General features: G+C 39.6%; 1 protein-coding gene across 1 annotated transcript in view; it reads right to left on the minus strand.

Annotated features, from left to right (window-relative positions):
• ARHGEF3 (Rho guanine nucleotide exchange factor 3) overlaps positions 1–24,208 on the minus strand; it is a 109,370-nt gene extending 85,162 nt beyond the window's left edge. Inside the window, exons 1-2 of the mRNA XM_013128224.3 lie at positions 24,096–24,208; positions 11,426–11,520 (exon numbers count right to left, since the gene is read on the minus strand). Coding sequence (XP_012983678.2) covers positions 11,426–11,514 — 89 coding nt within the window. The 5' untranslated portion in view covers positions 11,515–11,520; positions 24,096–24,208. The remainder of the gene's footprint in view (positions 1–11,425; positions 11,521–24,095) is intronic.
• Positions 24,209–25,103: the final 895 nt, after the last annotated feature.

Genomic DNA, 25,103 nt, shown 5'->3' on the forward strand with positions numbered 1-25,103 from the left:
CACTGGGATTCTCTTTTTACATGAACAAAAATAAGTGTCCCAGCCACACTTCACACAATCACATGCACCCACTCAGAGAATCAAGAGGTTTCAAAGTACGTAGCACAAATCCACACTGTTCTACATTTTATATGTATTTACTTATGTATTTTCTTGCAGTTTACTTTGGAGACTTTTTTTAATCTCTAATTTGCTTAGAGGGTTTAAGAGTTCTTGCTTCTTCTAAATCAGCCTAAAAATAAAACATACTCCCTCTGTAATGGAATGCAACAGCACTGGTATGCTTCACTGAACATGGGTGCCTTTACTAAACAGTGAAAGGTACTGGCCAAGGGAGGAATGTAAACTCATGTTAACTGTTACTTAAAAGCAAAACCAAAAGGTATGAAACTGATTCCTGGGTACATATAATAAAAGAAAAACCCTCCAAAACAATCACCAACCAACCAGAAAAACCCACACCCAAAAATCCCACATACACCCTGAGACTGAAGAGACTGTGACAACTAGATTTAAATCAAGTATCAACTTAAGCCTTTGTGAACAACTTTGTTCCACCCCAGTTAAAGCACTATCACCCTTCTGTGCCCAGAGTGCTAACATAGCCACACGGAGAGGTGATAGTGCTAACACAGATATGATGAAACCTATAGGATATATAATTGCTTACAAAGGCCTGAAAAAAACTTTCATTATCACAGAAATGGTGTTTTGAAGCACACTGGCAGACTTCATTGCAGTAAGTGGTAAGCAGCTGTCCAGGATGAGTAAGGGGTCCCTGATGGGAAAATTGCTCCTGAAGTACTGAGAGCAGTTTAATGGCGATGGGGCTAATTAGCAGTAGAGCCATACTCCATAAGGAACAGTCAACTTCACATGGATTTGGTTAAATCTTCCATAAGTACTACCAGTATCATCTGTTTAATGTCATATCCTGAAGCCTTTTTAAACAGGAATAGGAAAACCTTACCTTGTTCCTCTGTTAGCCTGCTCAAGACTTACTTGCCTAGCTGTTGTAACACCATACACAGTAAAGATCAAACCCATCTGAGGGAGATCTTTAAATAGCAGCATTCTTTCCTACAAAATGCTTAGTATGTGCATCAAATACAGTGATGTGCTAAAGCAGCTCTTAATGGTGAGATTTGTGGATGATTTGGACAGATACTGATAATGAGTAACCCAGACAGTTAAAAGCTCTTCTATACAATGTTAAGAGTTTCTGTATATATTAAATGCTTATTGTTTATGATTGAAGCATCACATCATTGCATATTTTACTCAGCCAGTTAAAAATTTTTGGTAGTTGAATGGAAATTAAGGGAATTAAGGCAACCTAAAAACATTACAGCACTTTCTATCACTGTTTATTTGCTATTGCCACAAGTTTTGACCATGACTGGAATAAACTATGAAGGAGATTATGTTACTTTGCTTGTTAACATGCCTTATATTTTACAAATAGAAGTTTCCACTATTTCTGCAATCTGTTGGTGGGTTTTTTTTTTTCATAAAGTAATAGAGAAGGAAAACGTAGCAAGATATAGTATATCCACAGTATATGATGTGCAAGGTGAGACTCTACAGCATGAAAAAACAATTCAGATGACAAATTTCATACTTGTTCCAAATTCTGCAAATTCATTTATTCTGTTTGCAGACTGCACTGAAGACAAAGCTCTCATCCACTACAATCTTAACTTCAGCTTGGAAGTGACCAGAACTTGAGTTAAGGATGCTGAGGCTCCTTCCAGGGGGACTTAGTTACTTACACTGGTGATTTAAGCCTAATCACCTGCCTGTGTTATTTAGCACCCTGTCAGCACACTCTGCTCTCATCCACAAAGGGAAAAAAATCTGAACACCCTAAATATGCCCAAACTGAGAAAGCCTGGTTGTTTAGGTACAGCCATAGAGATTTAGCTTCAGTTCCAGTGAGTCTTGTTTCAGCCAAGACAGTAACTGCCACAGGAAGTACAAAGTGACCTTCTTTTTAAAGAAATAAAGAAATCTTTTGTAGGTACAGCAGTATGCTTGAGCAGGAAAAAGGAAGAGACTTTTAATGGCAGGTAGACTAGCAAGATTTTTATACTCCTACAAAATCACTAAAAATTATAGATTTTTAAACATACTTCAGATCTTTAAAAACTAAATACATGCTGCTCCCTAGGCACTATTTGTAAATATTGCATTTACTTGTACATCAGCATATAAAAGCCATGTCACTAGCCTGTCCACTAACACACATTTATAAACAAAATACCATTGAGAGCAGTCTACAGATGGTGTTACCTTTTACTTGGGTAAAGGTTCCTGACACAGAATTGGAACCAATTAGGTATTTCAGAAGTGTTTTTTCTAACTTCCTAGACTCACAGCTATAATAACAGTGTAAAAGAAGGTAGAATACAATAGTCATAACCAAGCATGCAGCAAATACCTCAAGTAATACCAATAGAATATCACCTACAAGCCAGCAGCCTTAACCTGGTATGGTGGCTTTTGAAACAACCACCAGTAACTCTCACCTCTGCTCACATCTTGCTATGCAGTTCCAGAATAAAGCAAAGGGTGGGGTGGAAAGGTGGAAAACCCCCTACCAGAAACCAGTCACCAGAGGAACTTGCTCCTTGATCAGGCTGAGCAAACAGCCTTCCTGTGCTCTGGGTTACAGCTGCCATCTTGCATGACCCAGGGAGCCAATGCTGTTTTCTCCTCCTAAATGCTGCAATCAGGAGTGTCTTGATCCCGTCCAGGATGAGGAAATGCAATCCATACCGAGTTTTGTAACACTGATGATTAAACATATGTTTAAACTTGTACTTGCCTCTGGGGTGTATTTTCCTCAGTTACAAAGCCCATTTAATGTGCAGGAGACTTAAGTCAGCAGTTGGTGACTGCTCTCTCTTTAACTATTTCAGCACATTCTCATCTGTCACTGTTCCTGGGTGTGCAAAGCTGATAAAAGCTGATTATGAGTCATCCTCTTACCGATCTTCATCCACTTCCTTTACAGGACTGGCTCTCAGCCTGCAAGTCCCAATGCAAATGAATCCTTCATACCAATTTTTCAGTTCTACTCCTCCTTTTACAGGCAGAGAAGTACATTAAATAAACCAGGAAAGTTAAGTAAGATTAAAATGATTTTTTTAAATCCACTTCAGAAATGTTTTTCTGCTTTATTAAAATAGTCTGTCCTAACAAGTTAACTATCCTGAATATTCTTCAGCTTTCTAACAAGAGCATGTCCTGTCTTTGAAATAAGACGTTACTAGAAAACAGCCAATTTAAGGCAACTTGCAAATAGCATTAATTGTATATAGCTTTCTAAAGTGTTAATCTGCAATTTATGGGACTTCCTTTCTGCAAACACTGTAACCTTGTATTCTCCAAACATGTATGTGCCTTTTGTAATCACAAACATCTGCAGTTCAGTTCTGCAGGATGACTCATTTCTACTGATTGAACAAGGATATAGGAGAAACAGGGAAAGTTGTTCGACTTGTTTGTCTTCTCACACTCATTCCAGACACATTAATTCTTCCTTCATCAGTTAGCAGTTGGCAAAAACTACAACAGAACTGTGATGATTTATATGTCACGAAACCTTACTTCCCACACGCAAGTTAGGAGTCAGCTTTGAGTAGTTGCCTGTCTGTGAGCTACAGTATGCAGCAGTGAGCTACCCTGTTCTGATCCTCATTAAGAAAGAAAGGTTGTATAATTAAAACTACACGCATTAAGGCAAGTATCTACCACATAGCATCTACATACTAACTCATCATGAAAATACAGATTTTCAGCTGCTCACCACTGCTTTCCTGCATTACTTTTACTCATGTTACAGTCATGGGCATTTCAGCTCAAGCAGCTTTTCAATCTCAGGTGACCCTGCTATTTCTATTTGTTTTCTAAATAGCAGATGAATTAAAAACAAAACAAAACAAACAAACAAAAACCACAACAAACCCAACCACAAACAACTCAAAATACATTTTGCACAATACTCCAGAATAACTACTTTTGCTATACCAAAGAGTTTAAAAACGTTAAAGCTCAGATGAAACAATAATCAACAGACGTTATCATAACCCAAGTGTTCAGAGAATGATCTGGTAAGTAAGCCACAAGTCCACTGCAGAGCCTTTTTCCCTTATTCAATATAATCACATTACAAGCTAGCTGTGTAATTGCAAGCCTGGTGAATCCTCAATAAGTGAATGACTAAAGATAGGTTTAGCACTGCAACAGCTGTTAAGAACTTGGAATTACAAACGTGAGAGAGCACTTCACAACCCAGATCAGAGCTCAGGCGCAGTAAGCCAAAACCCACGATGGACTGAACAGACTGTGTTGCAACAGAAATGCTGCACAGATACCTGTATGCACTTAATGTGTTTTCTGGAAAGCGTGATAGTGCAGGGAACAGGCCTGAAGCTTTCCCTCCTCCATCTACCTTCCTGTCCTCACCTTCCACCCTGCACACCTGTTTGTTTCCAATGCTAACCTGCATTTCTTGCCTTTTGCCTCCCACTGGTTTTCCTTCTCCCCCCCTCTTTCCTGTTTTTTGGGGGGTTTGTTTTGATTTTTGCCATCATCTGTGATATAAACTAGGCCCCCCCTAAAGAAAATACCCTGTCAGGAGCACACAAACTTCATGAGTGCCTTCTGCACTCTAGGCAGTTTTTCAACTGGAAAAGCTTTTAAATTTCACTCTTTTAATGATACACAAGTTAATTTTACAGTGAATTAGTCCCAGTGAAGACAACAGAAGTGAACAGTGTTCACAGTATTAAACTAACCTGAGGATCTTCACTAGATCAAACTTAACCTTTTTATGTGATATACTGTATAAAATATATCAAAACCAACAACAGGGACCTGATTCTAAGAAAAATGTTTTCAGAGTAGACCTATATCATTCCTCGGCTATCTCTATGAATTCCTAGAGCTTCACAGTGCTCCCCTGAAGCCAATACTCACTACATGAATCTATTTCCTTCCTTTGCAGACCACCTCATACTGTATATATGGTTTTGAAGCCAGAAATCTTCTTCCAGTAATATAAAACAGCAATGTTTACGTATAAAGCTCTCCCAAACCCTAGAAGTCAAACCTACCAGATACTGCATCCAGTTATGAAACAGAAAATAAAGATCAACAAGAAACACTTATTCATAAAGATAATGTTTCTAAATTATTAATTAATAAAAAAGGTAAGTATGACATTTGTTCAATTTACGTGACATTACTGTTCCTTATATAACTCCATTTTACCATTTCAGGGTAAAAACCCACTAGTTTTGGTAAAGGCATCCCATTACAGTGGTCAAACCCTGTGAACCCCCAGCACTTGGGCATTGTGTCCTACCCAATACTGCAGATTTCACCCTCCAAGTTGTACCTATCTGTAGGGCTGTGCTACATATAAAATTACTAAAATAAGAATTAAGCTCCTTTTGGAAAAGCTATATTTAAACAAAATTATTTTAATTCATAGAATGGATCGGTACAGTACTGGCACAACAGAGGCATCTCCCTAAAGTATCTATAATGTTCTAGTTCACATTCCTAGGATCCTGATAAAACAAACAGACCAAACCAAACAAACAAACAAAAAACCTCAAAGACAACAACACTAACAACTTTGCTCCTAATTATAGCCAACAATATACCACATCCCTTGCCTAGGGAAAGAAACAGCTAAGCACCAAACTATGTGTGAGGCTTCAGTGGAGACTTTAAATCACAGACTGTAAAGAGCCCAAAACCAAGAGGAGTTCTACTGTCTTCAGTCATATCTGATATTAAGACCTGGGCTTTTTATTCACTGACAAAAAGTTGCCTTTATTTTAGCTTTCACAAACTTTTCCGGGGAATTATCTATGATTGTCACTAAGGTGATAGCAATTAGTAGCAAATCACTAATAATTAATCGTAGCAATCGGTACTAATTGCTACTAATTACTCAGATCAAAAATTCAAACTATGAAGCACAAGGAACTGGGATCCATGAAAGTCATTTTAATAAGGTTTGGATTGTCAAGGTGGAAAATCAAAATTTGGGCTAAAATGACTAATCTGCTTCTTGTTTTTCTCTCATCTCCTGTCAGGCTTTAGTTACTGAATATAAGTTTCAAAATCTCATTATCAAACACAGCAAGTGCCATGTTTTCATAGCTAGAACCACCCTCTGGAAAAGCACAGCACTTCAAATACCACTGGTAGGGGAGAATCAGAAAAGTGAATCCTTGGTGTAAGTCTTGAGTGACCTACTCAAAATCAGAGACAGTTTGGGTTCCATTTTCTTTTTTAATAGAAAACTCTGGGAAACTTATTATTAAATTGGACCATTTAAAAAAGAAGTAGAAACACTCAAAGGACATCTCTTTCTGGAGCACAGAACAGTACACAACTTTTTACTCCTTAATGTGTGTTTCTGGCAAATAGTTAATCAGAGGTAACAGCATATACTTGACTAAAGGATCAAATACTGGATTATATAGATTATATACACCTGGAAGTATACCATAAACTCACTCTTGTAGTCAACATCCTTCCTAGTGCTGGTCTAGTTTTAAGAATTGCAGAAATTCGATGTGCAAAACCAACTAAATAGTCCATATGTCCCTGAATCTCTGGGTTTCCATATTGTATCACCTAGTTTCCTGCCTCAAAATCTGTAACACATTGAATTTACAGGATAAGCTTACAGAATCCCAAGGACAGGCCCATAAAGATGGTCTTTCTTACCTCTCTCTGTCCATTTTGTAGAACACTCCTACTGCATTGTAATGGTATCTAGCCCTCATACAGACAACACTGAGCTGGAAGGGCTGTTATGTGGACACTGAGCCAGAAAAGTAGGCTCTTCCAATTTTGTGAGAAAACGTCATGGCATTTTCCTGCAGAGATGGTGTTCTCAGCATGACAACACAGCCATGTGTAGGGCAGACAGCTGACCCAATCTCATCAGAGTGGCTGCACAGCCACAGCTGCATGGCAAGAACCAGTGCCACACATCACACCAGCCAGTGTTAGGAGAGAGATCCCAACAATCTCTCTGCAACCTACATGTATACCCACTAAGACAGTAAGCTTTTCTCTTTCAACATATGCAATTATGGAGTTGGTTTTGCAGTTAAGTTCAGTAATACCCAAGGTCAGTATCTAAGTTTGTCTTCCTTCTCACTATACGGGTGAGTTTCAATAACTTCCCTTTTCCAAGTCACCAAAATAAGTTAGAAATTGTCCATTTCTCTAGAGTAAATTTATCAGAAAGCAAGTTAATCTTCTGTTATAGTTTAGTGCAGAAGCATGACTGTAAAACAAGCCCCCAAAACACATAACTCCTCAAAAATGACAGATTCCAAATTAAAGGTTTCATGTAAGATATTTCACATTATTTGCACACCACTGCTCTCAGCCAAGATCAGCACCAGTACCCACATGCCTTTACAGATTATAAAAATAGTTCCATCTCAGACTGTAAAGAAAAGCTAAAACAGCAGAAGACAAAACCCAAACAAGATCTAAAGAAGCTTCTGTCCCCAAACTCAGCTTAAGTCAGGTTATAAATACAGTGACAGACAGAATGTGCTGTGGTCTACACATAACAATGCCTGTTCCATTAGTTTTATGATTTATAGATTTATTTCTTTATGCCAGAGAGTTCTCAGAAAGTTTTTCTCCAAAAGCTATGACAAACTTTAGTACAGAAAAAGGAATACATTGCATACTCACTAAGCAATAAGGCACAATAATTTGGAGACAGACATGGAAATCCAAAGCACCACAAAGTTAGTAATGAGAGAGCCAGAACCCCAAATTTCTATTATCAGCTTTAAAAAGCTAAAATACTTCCTGGTTTAATCCCATGTAAAAAGATAAAGAAATTACTAGCAAGATTTCATCCAGTCTAGAGGAAGCACATTTTAAATCCACACACAATAACAAAAAAATGGAAAAATTCCAATTTCCCTGCACATTTGTTACGAAAAACAATGTGCCAGCCAGCAGCTTTCATAGTAAGCATAGGCAAATTGACAAAGTTCCCACTTGTTCCTTATCTTTAATTCCTTTCTTCCAATTTGCAACATTAAGATACTGAGAATGTGCCAAAATCAGTAGCTTCTAGAATTTCAAGGCTCTCAAGCCTTTATTTGCTCAAATGCTGTTCCAGACTAGCTTAGAGAGTGAATGGTCATAACATCAACAGGATCAGCTACATTTCTCAGTATTCACGCTTATCAAGAACTGCTTAGTTTGTTTCACACATCAATTTCACTATGGTGCCCTCTAGTTATGAGACATTTACAGCAGTCACACTAGTACTACTAATAGCATATGTTTATTGCTATAATCTTGATATCGGGGAGTGAAGAAATCACCAGAAGCAACCAAGCACTGCAGATTTGAGAATTCAATTAATGTTATCTCATAGAGGTACAAACTAGGCAGACATAAAACACTGATGAAAAGGAATGGCAGGATTTGTAAATGGCTTTACAAGGTAACTGGGAACAGAGCGAGGACTTCTGAAAGTCAAACCTCCAATAGGAACTACATTTTCCCTATTTTGTTAGGGGTTTTGTTTTTTTTTTCCCCAGAAGCTTTTTAACATCTTAGCATATTATACTCTTTTCTGGTATTAGCTCTGGAGAAAGAAAGCAGAAAAGGTTTCAGATGTTCTCTTCATAGTCAGTATAGTAGTGAAACCATAGAATTTCCAATACCCATTAGCATTTTGGGGAGACTGAGATTGATAGTTCTTCCCTTTTGCATGCCTTTCCATGAACTTCAAAATTCTAGCTAGTTAGAGCTGTGTGACCAGTTACATTTCGTGTTCTATAAAGTTACACAACCATCTTCTGTAAGAGGGAAAAAAGTAATTTAGTGAATTACTTACTTTCATGTTATAATTTCTCCTCTACCCCATTATAAAAACACATCATGCCAAAAGTATCTATGGCAGCTTTAAAACAGGACACCAACCAGTAGAGAATTTATGAGAATAAAATATTCACTGGCAGTCATTAAACATCACTTACAGAGTGAGACAATTAAACATTACTTTGGGGAGTGGGACAAGACAAAACAATTTACACTTATCACTTGAACAAAGGCCTTACACTTTGACTGAGCAAAAGTATCCAACGACATTTACGTGAACAAACTTATTTAGAGCACTTGAGAGAACTTCACAATGTACCAAGGTTATGTGGATTATTCCACCACAGGCTTGTTGTATAATATTAATTCCTTGATATCAAGTGTACCAACCTGTGGGTCACGTTTAAAATAAAATATCATTAGGCTGTTCAAATTTTAGTAATAATTCAAGGAAAAAGGTTAAGAACTTTGCCTTCTGGCCTTGAGTAAAAATTGCCATTGGTCAATCATTTACTCCTCCCTTCTTTGTAGGGGGCCTGAACATAAGGTCTTAGCCAATACCAAAACTTTTTGCATGCATCATATGCAATGGTTAAATACTAGATAAGGTTTTGCTTGGGGCTTTTGCTTTATAAAGACTTTTGACTGGATTGAATAATTTACATTGTTACTGCATACTTTTAATAGTATACATTCCTGATCCTGCTGTGACTAACACCAGTCCTTACTGACAGTCACATTTTCATGAAAAAAACCCCAAACAACAGAGAACCCATGAAGAATGTAAATACGTTTCAAGAATCAAACAATGAAAAAGCAATCATAAACACACGATGCAGTAATGCAGTGCAACATAGCACATTATTAGGCTGAGAAAAATCATGTTTATTCAGTTCTATAACACACAAAACCCCACAATACAAAGGAAAAAAGAAAACTTCAAGTATTCCACATAGGTCTGAACAAAATTTTCACCACTGTATTTTCTGCCTCCACAAAGTAACAGCTGAGCCACAGATAGTACAGATAGCACAGAGAGCCACATTTTGCATTCATTATACCACATATGCACCAGACCATTATTTAGCTTCTGAAATCAAAAACCCACTAAAATTCCATTGATTGCAAACATGATGGCCTTTTTAACAAACAAGATTTTGGGTTACAAAATCAGAACCTAACAAAAGCAAGTGATATTGTTGGTTCCTACACAGGTCTAAACTCACTTAAGAATATACGAAGCACACCTAAACCTGGCTAACATATTTCTCTCCTTGTAATTCAGCACAGTACGTCTGCTCCTGCAGATGAGCATTTGGAATTGTGGATATTTATTTAACATCAAATCCCACAGTAATTTTACAATGCCTGAAAAAAGAGGAATCTGTTTTACCCCCTAAGCAGAACTCCTAAGCATCCTAGGATATTAAATATAAACATGCATATAATTCATGAAGGAGAGAACAATTACTGCTCTAATCTCTGACTAATTTAGAGAAAAATTATAGGAAGGCAATGTTTAATGATTAAAAGTATTAGCAAGTATGACAAAATGCATGTCAAAGAAACTGCAGATTAGCATATACAAGCAATATAGATGATAATGTGGTGGGGAAAGGGAGTAGCAGGACAGACATGACTGAAGGCAAATCAAAGACTAGGAGACAAGTAAAATCTGCTATTTTCCACCACTTTCCCTAAGGACAATTACACATTTGTAACAAACCAAACTATTTATTCCTGATACTGTAATACTTGACAACACAAACTGTACCCTCCCACTATTTTAGTCAACATTACCAAAAATTACTAAGAAGCAGTACAAAGTTCCTGTTACAAGCTTATCTTGTTTTCTACATGGCAAATAAATAATGTGCCTAAATCCTTCTGAACAACAGCAAGTGAAATTAGAGGCTCTCAATAGAAGGCTCTCATTAACACAGCTGAAATAGTCTCAACACCCTGTTCCCTTCATGAAAACACCAAACAAGGTGCTAAAAATTGCATGGTCAGTGGCAATTTTCCCCCATGCCTTGTCCTGAAGTGTGAGCATTTGTCCAGATCTGTCACTGACCATCACAGTACTTCTTTTTCTCCTGCACAGATTAGTTATTTTGGGTTTTTTATAAGAAGTACAACCTATTGACTCTGTCATGTCTCAGAGCACAAGTCTCAGGAGACCACAACCATGTACAGTACTGCAGGGCACTAGTAACAGCATTGCATAAGCATAGCAGCAGCATTGGGAGATTAAGACATTTGCTGTATGTGAAAGATTCCACGAATACAACTGTTGAAGTGAACAGGAGTTTTTCCATTTCCCAGCCCCCATGACACCCTGTCCATGGGCATCTGCTAATACTCAAAACCAAGACAAAAAAACGAGTTACTTTTTCCTTCTCTCATTAAATAACACAAAATTAATGCAAAGTTATAACAAAAAAATTTACTTTATTTATTTACTTTATTTCAAAACAGCATCTCCCAGTACTGCTGCCTACTAACCTCTTAGGAAATGAGAAATAAAGCTTACCAAACTTTTTCTTCCTCCAGTCCTCCTCTGGCACATTGGCTTATTACAGAAGGGCTACTTATGGCAAGTGTTGAGCTTTCAGAATTCATTTTTTTCTACAAAGGAAAAACATGAAAAAAATGCAATATGAGTGAAGAATGTGTTTACTAATTCATTAGAAAACCTAAACTTTAAGACAAGAACTCTTAAGACCAAATACAGTATGTTTTATTCACTTAAGTAAATGTCCTAAATCAATGGGATTAATTGGATGAATACACTGAGAAGGATTTGGCAGTTCTGTGGACTTGCTACTTATGCCAAACTCAACACTGATTGTCTTTTGTTTACTTCTCTGAATCCGTGCCAAAAGAGTTGATGTCAGCAAGCCTGGGTCCAGGGCTATGCACAGTGTCAGTTATGTTAATTCAAAGCAGCAGTCAGAGCTAGTGTTGCTATGGAATGATCCACACAATACTGGGAAGAAAACGGCAATTTCTGATATGTAAAGATTCACAGAAGCTTTTTAGCATATTTTAATAAGATCCATATTTTAATAACTTAAGATCATACTTTGCTGATTTGCAGAAAATAACAATTCAGTCATGGCTGAAGTCACTCCCAAAACCAGCACAGACATACTCAAATGCTGGCAGTAGCAATATCCAAGTTACAATGCGTCCAAAAGGTCTGTATGGCCAAAGGTGCTTCAAGTAAACAACTTGCACAGTAAGAACAAATTATGTCTCTAGATAAGGCAAGTTAATTTCCACATTAATATTTTCTGGTAACAGGATCCACAATGTTAACATGGAGCTTCCTCCCCACAACCTACCTTCTTTAAAAGAGAGATAGGAAAAATCATCTTATTGCTCTTGATTTGATACCTGGTTTTCATTATCATCAGCACAAAGAACTAATTGATTAAAGGAGAACAGGTTCAACTGTACATCAGTTCATATCTACTGGAACATAACCAGGAAATGGGCTATGCTTGTCAAGTATAAAGGACCATTAAAAAGCTAGTTTAACCTGTGTGAAACCTGGGCCAAAAATCTGACTTGACAGTCATGGACAGCATGAAAAACCGAGCACAGTGCAAGTGTCCCATCAGCCACTGGCAGATGAGGCCAATCTTCACAAAACCAGTACTTCCAAGAAAAAGCTGACCTTGGTTTCAAAATTACAGCCATGCAGGAGTAGGTAAACAGCTCTAGCAATCATAATGATCACACCGAAGTCCCAAAAGCCAGCAACCAAATTGGTCCTTACTAAAACTGAGGTCATCTTCTTACCTGCCCTTCACTGTGATCAGCGCGTGTGTCACTGCCATGCCACAGAAAACAGAATAGATTCACAAGTACAGGCCCTTAATTTTGCATTATTATTTTAACATCCCTCATAATAGTAAGGGATAACAATTCCACACAGCCTGTTTCTAACCAAATTTGTTTCTTGAGATCTTGTTTTAAAGATCCAGAAGACTATTCTTGAAAGGAGAACAACAAATGCCTCACCTCTGTGAGGGCAGGAACAGGCTCTGAGCCATGTGGCCTGACCTCAAATTTACTCCCGATTCTGAAGATGTGTCACTTTGAAAAAAATACAATAAAATAAATACAGCAACAACAACAAAACACACAAACCCCCACAGTGATCCTAGAAGTGGCTGAGCAGCAGCAGGTGTTGAAAGCTAAATTATTATTTGCCTCTCTAGTCTTTAATAGTGCACAAAGAGGGGAGCTGCTGTTGAACACACTTGGAAGCAGCAGTGCAAGAGTTCCTACTTAACCATCTACTGCGAAATTCCCATCTTTCAGGAAGCAATTTCCTGACAGGACAAATTAAAACTTCTCTTTTGGTAATGAATTTCTACTCCACATTGGGAAAGCCCAAATGCTTCAATGATCACGCAAGCTATGCCAACAGGAGTTTCACCTCCTCTTACAGTCACTTGTAAGACCAAAGGTTCAAGGGAAGGTTAAAAGCAGTCCATTAATTCTCAATTGGAAGCTGAAAGATTCAAATTACAAAAACACAAGGTTGCCACTGCAGATGATAAACCCAAAAGACACACACCAAACATATGCTGTTCACTTACAAACCAGTATTATAGCAGTACCAGTGTTCAGGGCATGAGTACAACAAAAAACCCCATATTTTCAGCACTTCCTTTCCTACCCTTGAAAGCATGTAAGCAAGCACTCCATGTATCTTTTCATTGAGACTTTCACACTGAAACAAGAGTAAAAGCAAAGGACAGATATTATTAACGTTACTGTGTTACAAACTTTTCTATGAAGAACTGGTGATAAAGGTTGACACGTATCTAACAGAAAATAAATTAGATATGGCATACACCCAATTTATGTTCTCATAGGTTCCACAAAGATAACCACATAAAATACAGAGAGGAATACATCTTGTCAAACTTCAACTCCCTCACATTTCCAGTCCAATATCTCAGAATGCCAGTAACACATCATACTCTTTCTGCCTGACAATCTCAGATTCTGACAAAAACCTGCTTCTGGTGTTTTCTGTAACACAAAAGAGGCATCAAGAGACCAGCATATATTCATTCTGATAGCAAGATCTCATCCACCACACCTTCAGAAAGGTATTTATATGCTGGATAAGACAGGAGGCTTTCTGGGTACCAAGAGCATCCAAATGCTCTTTCAAGATACACAGTCATGGTCTTGCAGCCTCATCTGCTCAGTTTACAATAATACAAGAGATCTGCCAAGTCACTCACTAAACAAATGCACTCTTCACTTACACGTGTAGGAGAGAGGCACAACAGGCAGCTGATACAATGGTGGACAAGCATCCTTCCTCAGCTACTACTGAAAAACGACAGATGGCAATCACCACCATGCCTGCCTGTCCCTCTCCTGTCCTCTGCGCTGCAGCAGCCAAGAGCGTACTTCTGCAAGTAAGGAGCAGGGGGTCCCAAGCATCCCTCAAACTTTCCAGACCAATGCTCCAGCAATACCCATCACATAATCCCCATCAGCTGTAGGATCATGTCCTGCAGCAATTACTTTTGTCTACATTAGCCAGTGTCTTTCAGATCATACTCCTCCTTATTGTTTGTCAAGGTGGAAGAGACTGTTAAAGTTTTGCAACCAAGTGTCCATTCAGCACAGCCATCCAGCAGCACTTCTCATTCACACTGCAGAGGCTGCCCAGCAATGAGTCAGACTAACTTCTGGAAAACCATCAGGGATACTTTTGTCATCTTATTCTTGACAACAGGTCTACACAGGTCCTAACTCACTCTTTACCAGAAGCAACAGGTAATTAAACAGCTGAGCCCCACATCACTGACAAGTTTTATGGCCTTGTCAAAATACCAGAAGTTGTTTCATTTCTAAATGACATACAGAAAACTGGTCTCAGCTACACTTTCCAAAGCTGTGGATACCAAATACTACCACTGCACTTGAAATTACTTCCAAGTCATTTCAATGAAGACTTCTAAGCCTATAGATTCTACCCTGACTCACTGTTGGGCCACAGACTGCTCTTAGACTCTTTCTTCAGAATAAATAGCTGTTCTTAAAATAAATACTTCTCTATTTTAAGATGCAGAAGGGGATATCTTTTTTCAAGCATTAAGAATATTTTATGGAAGAATTTCTAGCGAGCACAAACTGCTTCAGGAGATCCAAAATAAAACTGAATTGTTCTGTTGTGGAAAGAAGTGTTATTGAAAGACTACGGCTCTCCAAAAAATAATGTTAATATTCAAGGTGAATCACACAAAATTAAAGCTAAAACTGGCAAAGTAAGATTTTGTTTCTAATATACTGGTTTAGGATTTATTCAACCAGAATATTAACACTGTTCCCCACTATCCACAGAAATCTGCCTCCAGCAATATTAACATCTTAGAAAATTACATTCAATTCAAGAAGCAAAGGAAGAACATTCAGAAAAAAACATGCTATTCACAGGTGCCTCTTTCTGTATCACCATCCAGTTCTTGTCTGGACTTGAACTTTATGGCATAGGCACTATACCTGATGAAACTTGAAGGAGGGAAATAAATCTATCATCTTCCCTCTTAATAACTTGAAGGCAGATGCCAAGGCAAGTCAATGAATATTTATTTAAGAGACTCTGCTTCAGCTGTATTCTGTTCCTCATCCTCTGCTTGCACACTCAACTTTAGATAAGGGGCATGCACTTTCATTAGGTTGTGTCCTAGAGATTGTGCTGTGCTGTAGCAGGAGGAAGTGGGCAAAGTGTAATTCCAGAACAAAAACATAGGAAAACAATGTCAAAGACTTTATTTATAGCAGCTACATTTAACATTACTGTCACTATCTTATTGAGGGAACAGCCTTGAAGAAACATCCTTGCTGGTTCTGCAGACAACTGAAATTTAGCGTACTTAGTCTTCTATGAGCAAGCAGAGATTGCTTAATACTAGAGTACCCAGCAGGAAGCACATACCCCAAAGTTATCTCTATAAAGAAATTCATTTTTATGCTTTCATTAAAATTAACTTGGATCATCCAACACATTATCAGTTCACCTGCCTTAGAGTTTACACACCATACAGGCAGAGAAAATCCTAGCAATGGTAAGCACAAGCTCAGGAACTGAAAACTGTTATATTTAAGTGTATTTTATCCATTTTTATTTGATTCCAGAAGTGCTGCAATTGCTCTTAAATGGACAAAAATCAAGGGGGAAAAGGATTTACTATAACACAGTACTTGAGCCTCTGAACACCAGCACAGACCAGCATTACAGGATCATTTGAATAGAAAAAAATTAGGCGACTTAAGAAAAGTGTTGAAGCCACGACACTCCATGGGCTCAAACCAGAATGTGATTTATATCCAGGAGAATAGGGAAAGTATTAGCCCATCTTTTAAAATCACATTCTCTACATAAAGCCCACCTTCTTTCTCTCTCTCTCTTTTTCCTGCCTGTGTTAAAAAAGGGTAGATACATTTTGGTCCTCAGGCTAGAAATCTTTTTTGTGCCTTTCCCTCCACTCCCTATTTGTATCTCCAGATAAATGAGATAGTCCCAGTAGGGGTAGGTACAAAAAAAAACAACCACGTATCATTCAGCAGCTGTTCACTACAGTTAAAGTAAAAATAACCAATGTCTTCTGATAAAACATGTTCCCACAGCTCCTTACCTTCACCAAAATACTTTGCATTGTTGACATAGCATCTTGTTATAGTTGGTTGATACAAGAATTGTGAAAAAAGCTTTACTGGACCTTAAGGCCCCCTCAATGCATAAACTGTTATTCCTTTTAATAAAAAAAAGGCAGTAGAATCACTGCAGTAATGTGCATCTAATAGAAAACAAAAAAGGAGTGCTACACACCATCATTCTCCCAAGCACAAGTCTTTGTGCTTACAAAACCTGAGCAACAGATCACTAATTAGCAACACGCATCACAACATCTGTAATTTTAGAGGTGATTTTCCATTTGCCTACTAGCTGCAGAAAAGCCTGTCATTTCCAGTGAGCAAATATATTTACTCTTGCATTGCTTTCTGAAAAGTCCCATTTCCACATAGTTAGTAAGCACATAGTATCTCACATCTTGATAGCACAGAGCTCCTAACTAGCAACTGCCTTAGGCTAACAGTTTGTTGAAGGACAGATTTAAAACAACCCTCATTATTAAACTGTGTAACAACAAAAAGCAAAACCAACCCTTTATCAAAATTGTTTTTTGGTGGCTTTCAGATACTGCGGCTGCCAAACATCTTCATGCCACTAAAGCATACTTCAGTGAAATCAGAGTTAAAACTCAAGAAGCTCTCAAAGAATATTTCTCCTGACTACAACTGCAAGTAGCAGGCACTGCTGAGAAACTCCACACTGCATAATCACTCAAACACAAGCCTAGCATACCATACACATTGTTTCACACACACTATAGTTATTTCAAGTGAGTTTTGACCTCAACGAACAAGTGGCATACAATTACTTACTCTCTTAAAGTCTTTAAAAATGCACCTGATGTACTGAAGAATTACATTTTGGAAGACCTTTTTAAATACCTGTTTTTGAAAGGGTTTTTATTCCTGTCCTTGAGGCATATAATTAAAAATAGTCATCTTCTGTCCTCTTAAGAAGCACATAAAAGTTTTATATAGGTACTTTATACAAGTGTATATATGAAGATACTTGGAGGAAGCAGCTCAAAGAGCCACAGGCACTGCACATCTCACTCCGTAGTTGATGCCCATCAGAACACTCCAACACGACAGAGCGCATGCCATGTTTGGCTCCCTCTCCCATACACACACTTGCTATAGACTGCAAGACAGTGTCTCCAGCCATATATACATCAGGTTGAAGCCAGAGCACTGACATGGAATAATGTTCTATGCTGGAAAAATACAGCCTACTATGAGACACTGTGCTCAATAGGAACAAGTTCTTTAGTTTACCAAGACTTAGCTCTTTTCCCTAGAAAACCCCAAAAGAAACAAAGGAAAACAATATTACAATTTATCTTCAATCACCCTGATGGAAGCACATGGAGAAGTTTACCAGCATCAAACAGAGGTTGTGGTCATAACTCAAGGCATCTTTCAGCACTGTTTAAATATGTTTGTATAGTAAGACACCAGCATCAGAGAAACCACATGCAGAAACATGCATGTGTCTTATTCCCAAAATACAAATGCAGATTTTTCTGAGCTGGTTATTGCTGTGAAAAATGAAGATGTATGATAGAACTGAGATTGCTGGTTTAGTCTATCCTGCATATCAGCGCATTATATAATACTGGACATCACTGAGATTAAGAGGAGAGCAACAGGGACTCACCTGCACTGTGCAATCTGCAGTTATTGACTGCTTTGAGTCTTTTAGTGTTTTCAACTCAGAAATTTCAGCAATGTAGGGGGAAATAGGGAATGGTTTTGTGCTTTTAGGGATGGTAGATGATTGCAATATTCATTTAAAAAAAAAATCATCTAATGTTTCAGTACTCTGTGTCCTAGTAATAAACACAACTAAATCTCTTATCTGATTAAAGAAAAATCTAGCATTAAGAAACACTAGCAAAGAGCTGAACAGAACATTCTAAACAGAAGGTTTATAATGCAGAAGCTTTGCACAAAAAAAAATTAAGTTTAAGCAGAACACACAGAAAACCAAGTACTATACCCTAGTCAATGGAAATACATTTTTGGCAGTGTTGTTAAAATTACTTACATTGTTCTGAGACAAGTCTGTTTCGCTCTGCACCAAAGGATCCAGATATTCCTATTTCAAGCATCTGGCTTCAGCATCAGACAGTAAACAAAATAACCTATCCACTCTATCAGCAGGCAAAAAGAATTCTTCAGCACAGGTCACTTCTCTGCTCCTTCCCCCTTTCCGAATTTTTATTTCTTATCAGCAAAGCCAGCAAACAAAACACAACAGTGCAATAATCTAGCTTCTACTGCAGACTTGGTGCTAGCCTTTAGTCAGTCTGACAAGCAAAAAAGGGGCAAAAAGTTATCTGATTGTTTTCATAAACTATGATTTCAAATGCAAATATAGCTCCTTCTAATCTAAACACACCGTATTGTTTTGCAGTTGACACTATGCAGCAAAACAATGTTAAGAGGTTCCTTCCAAAGATTATGAGTATTTATGTTCCCAATTTAGTGACTCATACAGCTAGCAATTTCTGAGACGCACTTAACTCTATCCTCCTCAAAAGTTCTCAACCTGAAAGCAAGCACTTGCTTATACAGAACTTGTGACAAACACAAAGATTTCAGCCATGATTTTATTTTTTTTAAATCTAAATTGTATCTAAGGGAAAACCACTTCCAGAATTATGTGTTACTTCTGTAAAGAACATTAGAAGGGATAAACAGAGCTGAACCAACATAAGGGACAAGTTATTTATTTGTTTATTTTCTCAAACTAGCACTTAGTCGTTATCACTTAATATTCTTCTCTTCCTTTCAACACATTCATGACTCCCTCACAATAAAGGGGCTTATCCTCAACAAGAAAAAGAAAAGTAAAAGTAAGAATGAACAGAAATCAAGAGAAATGCCACCACAGCTGAGACAAACACAAGCCACTTTCCCCTTTATCAGAGTCCTCACTGCCAGGGATGGTAGCAGGTTCAAAGTGTTATCTACCTGGAAGCAGAATCAGGTATCACCCACTTCAGTTCATGAACAGCAAAGCAAACAGATTTTAGTTTAAGGGCATGGGGTCTCACTGGCCACTTGCTGGAAGCAGCTCCAGATAACACACCTCTAAATCATGTACATGTAAGACTCCCACAGCTTGGAAACACATTCTGACCTTAACATTATAACAATCTGTTCAGCCTACTGCCTTAATGACTATTTCATTCACAACTGCTGCTCAGTTTAATAAGTCATTGAGGTTTGCTTATTTAATAGATTTGGTTATTTAATAGATTTGAACAGCAGACAAAAAGGTGAAATGTCCTAAAAATGTCTTCTTAGTCTTTACAACTTTCCACCTGCAACTGCTAAGCAGTCAGAATCTAAGCCTGCATGGGAAAGTTTGCAAGTTCACCTCTCTGCAGTAACAGACTTGCTTGAGAGAATTTGTTCTAGGATACTAGTGAGGTATCTGTGGAGCACCAACTAATGGAGCTAATTTTGACAGCATCTATTTCTGTGAGCTTTAAAATACTTTGCCTACACTCACATAAGAACCTCACTACATACAGAGGGGTCCCAGGTTTGGGATACCCTCACCACAGCTTGTGTTAATACAAACATAGGGGCTGTAAGTGTTGTACTGCAATTCATCTGTGCCTCAGACCTCTCCCAACCACCCACTATCTGCATGCAGCAGTTAAGGTGAAGAACAAGCAGAAGCAGTCAGCCAGCCCCAAAAACACACACTACCCAAAACAGCTGGTTGTTGCCTTCAAGACAAAGGTGATGGTCCAGACAGAACCTTCTGAGGGAATGCCAGCCAGACACACTGTAATATTTTAAATCAGTAGGATTCCTGATACAGTACAGACAATGTAATGGACATACACTTCTCTTAGTTATAATCCCAAAAATCTATTGTGGAAGAATGCTGAAATGTTTAAACTAAACTAATGAAAGCTGTACTTCTGTTTAACAACTAAAAATGTTTGAGAGATGATACCAGCATAGCAGCTGGTTTTGCTCTACAGCAACCACATGAGTTCAAATAAATCCTGCCAACTTTCCAAGTTTATGCAAGCTTCAGTGGTATAAAAGCCAATAAACCTTTTGCAATACAACTTATATCGTACATTGATTACACCTGCAGAGTTATGAGGGGAACTTCAAGGCTGCGAGGGTAATTAAGCCCATATAGAAAGGAAAGGGGGAGAGGGGTAATCAATAACAGTATAGGGCACATTTCTAGTCATATAATGTTACCATTGCTGGTTTTATATATAATGATTTAACATGAAGACAAAGGTTTTATTGTAAAGTCTGCTTCTTGTCCAATTTAAACATTTTTTGGAGACAGGATTGCTGGATTTCACTATCAGCCATACCTTCAAGTACCACCCTCAGCAGTGGTCTGTATAAGACACGTATTACTTTAACATGTACCTACAGCAGCACGCTTACTCAAATTTGAAATGCTCAGACTACTCATCAGCACGTGATTAGGACAAAGTAAATAAATATGCATATACATGTGCCCTTGTGTTTAGCTATTAACAGCCTGATGCCATTAGCATCTAACCACTTCAGCTGGATTCTGTAACACTGAGCACCTGCAAGTTAATCATTGTTTACATCTCAGTCACTGACAGCATTTCACTTCATGTTCAACCCTGCTTGACACTAGATGGGAAAACAGGTTTTGGGGTTTTTGTTTTACATCCTTTATGTTACACCTGGAGATGGAGGCCAGCACAATTACATGCTGTATAACTATTTGTTTCAGAGTAGTTACTTCGCAGTTCCTACAAAGCACAAGGTGTTTTTTAATCACACGATACAGGAGCATATTTACTAAGTCCTTTAGTTTCCAATTATTTACCAAGTACTCTACAGTAGTTCTACATGTTCTTAGAGACTTGTGCAAGACCATTTGTTTACTCCAGATTTCGTATGAGTCGGACAACTGAAATCTGCTACACGCCCTCACAAGTTGAGAGGCACAATTTGGTTTAAAAAACAAAGGGACTTTTATAGGACCTAGAAAATATTAAACATGTGGAGATGACTCTTTTCCTAGTCAGTCAAGTACAGATGCAAACAGGAAAATTTCAAGACTTCTCTTTGCCCAGCAAGTTCAAGTATTTTCATCTGTTTCCATCTTTTATTCTAATGCAGTGCTGCTCTGCTCAGGCTTTTCCCAAATCACAATTTATCTATAAAGTACAAGATTTACCTATTTATCTGTAAGTACTACTACTTACCTTTAAAGCCCACATAACTTTGCAATACTTATAGCCCCAAGATTTAATTACCAAATATATAGCATTGCCTGATTTCATTAAACATTAAGAGACTAAGTTAAAATAAATCAAGAGTATGAGCAGGGAATTGGAACTAGATGATCTTAGAGGTCCTTTCCAACCCAAACCATTCTATGAGTCTATGATTTACAGCAGCCCAAGTCTCCTAGTCTTCCACCAAGCTTCCACCAACATACAAATAAACCTCTAGCATAAACAGAATTAAGAGATCAGTTTCATTTGCTTTAGCATCTAAAGCAAAAGATTTAACATGGAGAAAACTCGCACCTGAGTAAGTATTAAGCCATTACATACAAACTCCCAAGCAGGATCAGGTATCACTCATTTCAATTCAAGAACAGCAAAGCAAACAGATTTTTGTTTAAGGGATGTGGTCGCATTGGTCACTTACTGGAAGCTCCACATAATACACCTCCAAATCATGCACACACAGGACTCCCACAGCTTGGAATCATGTCAGAACAGTGTCTACACAAAAGCAGTCCTGAGAAGAAGGGCACTATTCAGAACAGAGAAGTCTGAGAAAACGTGCAGGAGCGACACTGAATGTTACAGTGTCTTTAATAGGTCACCAGGCCGTGTCACATTGCTGACTGATATGCACAATTCTGATGACAGATTTAAATGGGACTGCTGTTCAAAACAATGTGGTATTTTATTTACTAAAACTGTGCAATAAATATTTACTGAGAGCAGGCTGCAAATCTACACAAAAAAGAAACATTACACAGAAGGACTAAATCCACTAAATGACAAGCCAAAGATACTCGCGGCATTCTCTTCATGTACCCTCAGGTAGCTCCATCTCACACGCTCCCCTGCTTACACTCTGCAAAACCTATTGTCCTGCCGTAAATAACTTACTCCATTTCTTTCCAAATCTCATGGCTTCTCCTATTCTGAACTTAAATTCTGTACAGATACAGCATCTACCTCATGACTTCATGCACTTGGCAGCAGACCTCTGTACATGCTACAGAGCTGGGTATATGATCAAACTAATCCTGTTAGAAGTGTTTGACAAGGAAGGAATTTTCTCTGCCCTTCCACTATGAAGGTACTAAAGGATAACATTCAACTATAAATTATGACAGAATTACAGCACAGTTTGGGGTGGAAGGGACCTTAAGGATCATTCAGTTCCACTCCCCCCACAATGAGCGGGAACACCTTCCGCTAGATCAGATTGCTCAAAGCCCAGTCAAACCTGGCCTTGAATATTAATAAATTACTTTAATGCATGTATGCACACACACACAGAAACTATACAAATGAATGCTCATATATGCACAAGAATTACATAGAAAAATTAAATCATGACTACCAAAGCTGGATTTCCTGCATTAATGTAAGTGGTCCCTCAGAAAACCGTAAGCTCTGGTCACAGCCCATCCCACCGAGATAACCCGTGCAACACCAGCCCTGTAGCCACCTCACAGCTACCTTCCATCCTCACGGCTACCTTCCACCCGTACACCGACCTTCCTTCCACCCTTACAACTACCTCACCTACATGGGCCCTCACCAGCATTAACTATATAAACCCCGTCGGTGCCCCATGCCGTGCTATCACTGCCGTGTCCCTCACATCCCGCTCGGCTCTGCCATGACCCCCTCCACAAGAGAAGGGAATTCCGCTCGGTGCTTGTTTTCCCCACCTTCCTCTCGCCCACAGATCTCCCTCCTCCTCCTCCCCCGAGGTGGAGACAGCGCTGAGGAGAGCAACGGCTCAGAACCAGGTCCGGTTTGCCGGCACCTGGAACTTCGGCCCTTCCTCCGCGGGGTTTTCCCTCTAAACCGACACGGGGCAGAACTTACCCCCCGGTGAGCACAGAAAGTTCTTTAAAGAGTAAACGAACACAAACTGCGGCTGCTGAGCGCCGAGGGGAAGAGCGGCAGCGCCGGCGCCTCACGCCCCTCACACGGCTGCGGCGCACAGGGGGCCCTGAGGAGGCGGCTGGCGCCCGCCTCGCTCCACAGCCCCGGCGGTGAGGGACCGGGCACCGCCAGAGGACAAGGCGGGCGGCGATGGGAGTGTGCCGTCCTCCCCAGGGCTGCGGGAGACCTTCCCCTCACACCCAAAGCGCTGTAAGTCCCGTAAGGGGCAGCGGGACCCCCGGTGCCACAACGCAACCACTGTGGCCAGCCCTGCCACGGCCGCCTCCAGCTGCCCCGGGGAGCCGGGCCCCTCCAGCTCTGCCCCAGGCTGAACCCCGACAGGAGACAGCACCTTACCGTGCACGTTCCTCGGCTCCCGGCATGCGGCTCACACGGCTGCGGCCCCGGCGAGCACCCTACGGCAGCCGCCAACAGGACGAGAACAGGCGGCAGAGCTGTTAACGGCCGCGGCGAAGGGGGTTCCAGAGCCGGCCCGGCCGCTGTCAGGGGAGGCGGAGGGCGGGGACGTGAGGGCTCCGCCCTCCCGCTCCGCTGCCCCAATGGTTCTATGCTCCTCGGTTCCTCATCGCTCCCTTCCCCTCCTGCGGGTCCGGTCCTCGCTCCGCACCTGGGCAGGTGCCGGCACCGCCTTTCCCCGGGCTGCGGGCTTCACCTCCCAGTACACCGAAACACCGCTCCACCGCTCCGTGGGCTGTGCACCTCTTGTGCTGCCCTGGAAGCTCAGTTCCCACCGTGCAAGCGGTGCAGGGGGGACCCCGACCAGAAGAAGGTACCTGTTCTACGGTGAGAACCTCAAATGAGGTGCAGCAAGAAACCAGGAGGTTCTATGAGGCCAACGAGCTGGGGAAAGCAGTGACAAGATGCTAATAGGCACGTCTGTTCTAGAGGAAAGAAGTATGGAAATACACTTGGAGCCTTATTGATCAAAAGAAAATATAAACTGGCTGTGAAGATGAAAAGAAGTAGATTATGAACTCTTCAGGTGAGGGACTGTCATCTGGTGTGTGTTTGTACTGTGCTCAGTAAAGATAATCTCACTTTCTATGGCCACAGCCTATAGGCACTACTTCAGTATCATAATAAATACTAACAATCGCATTACTTAACACATGCAAATTCAAATGTAGATGTGAGGGCTTTGGCAGTAGCAGTATTGCCAACATAAACCAGCCAATAGAAAACAAAGGTGAAAAGTAGCCTGCCACCTTTTGTAGCCCAGACACCAGAAATACCTTGAAAAACAATAGTGAATTGTGTTTCACAGCTATGGTTTGGTTTTTCCATTTCAAACCTAAGATCCTGCAGCAAGATTTAATCTTTCTGTTATTTCAAATTGCTGAGGCT

The sequence above is a fragment of the Melopsittacus undulatus genome, chromosome 9 (genome assembly GCF_012275295.1).
Source record: "Melopsittacus undulatus isolate bMelUnd1 chromosome 9, bMelUnd1.mat.Z, whole genome shotgun sequence".
In the NCBI taxonomy this organism is placed as follows: domain Eukaryota; kingdom Metazoa; phylum Chordata; class Aves; order Psittaciformes; family Psittaculidae; genus Melopsittacus; species Melopsittacus undulatus.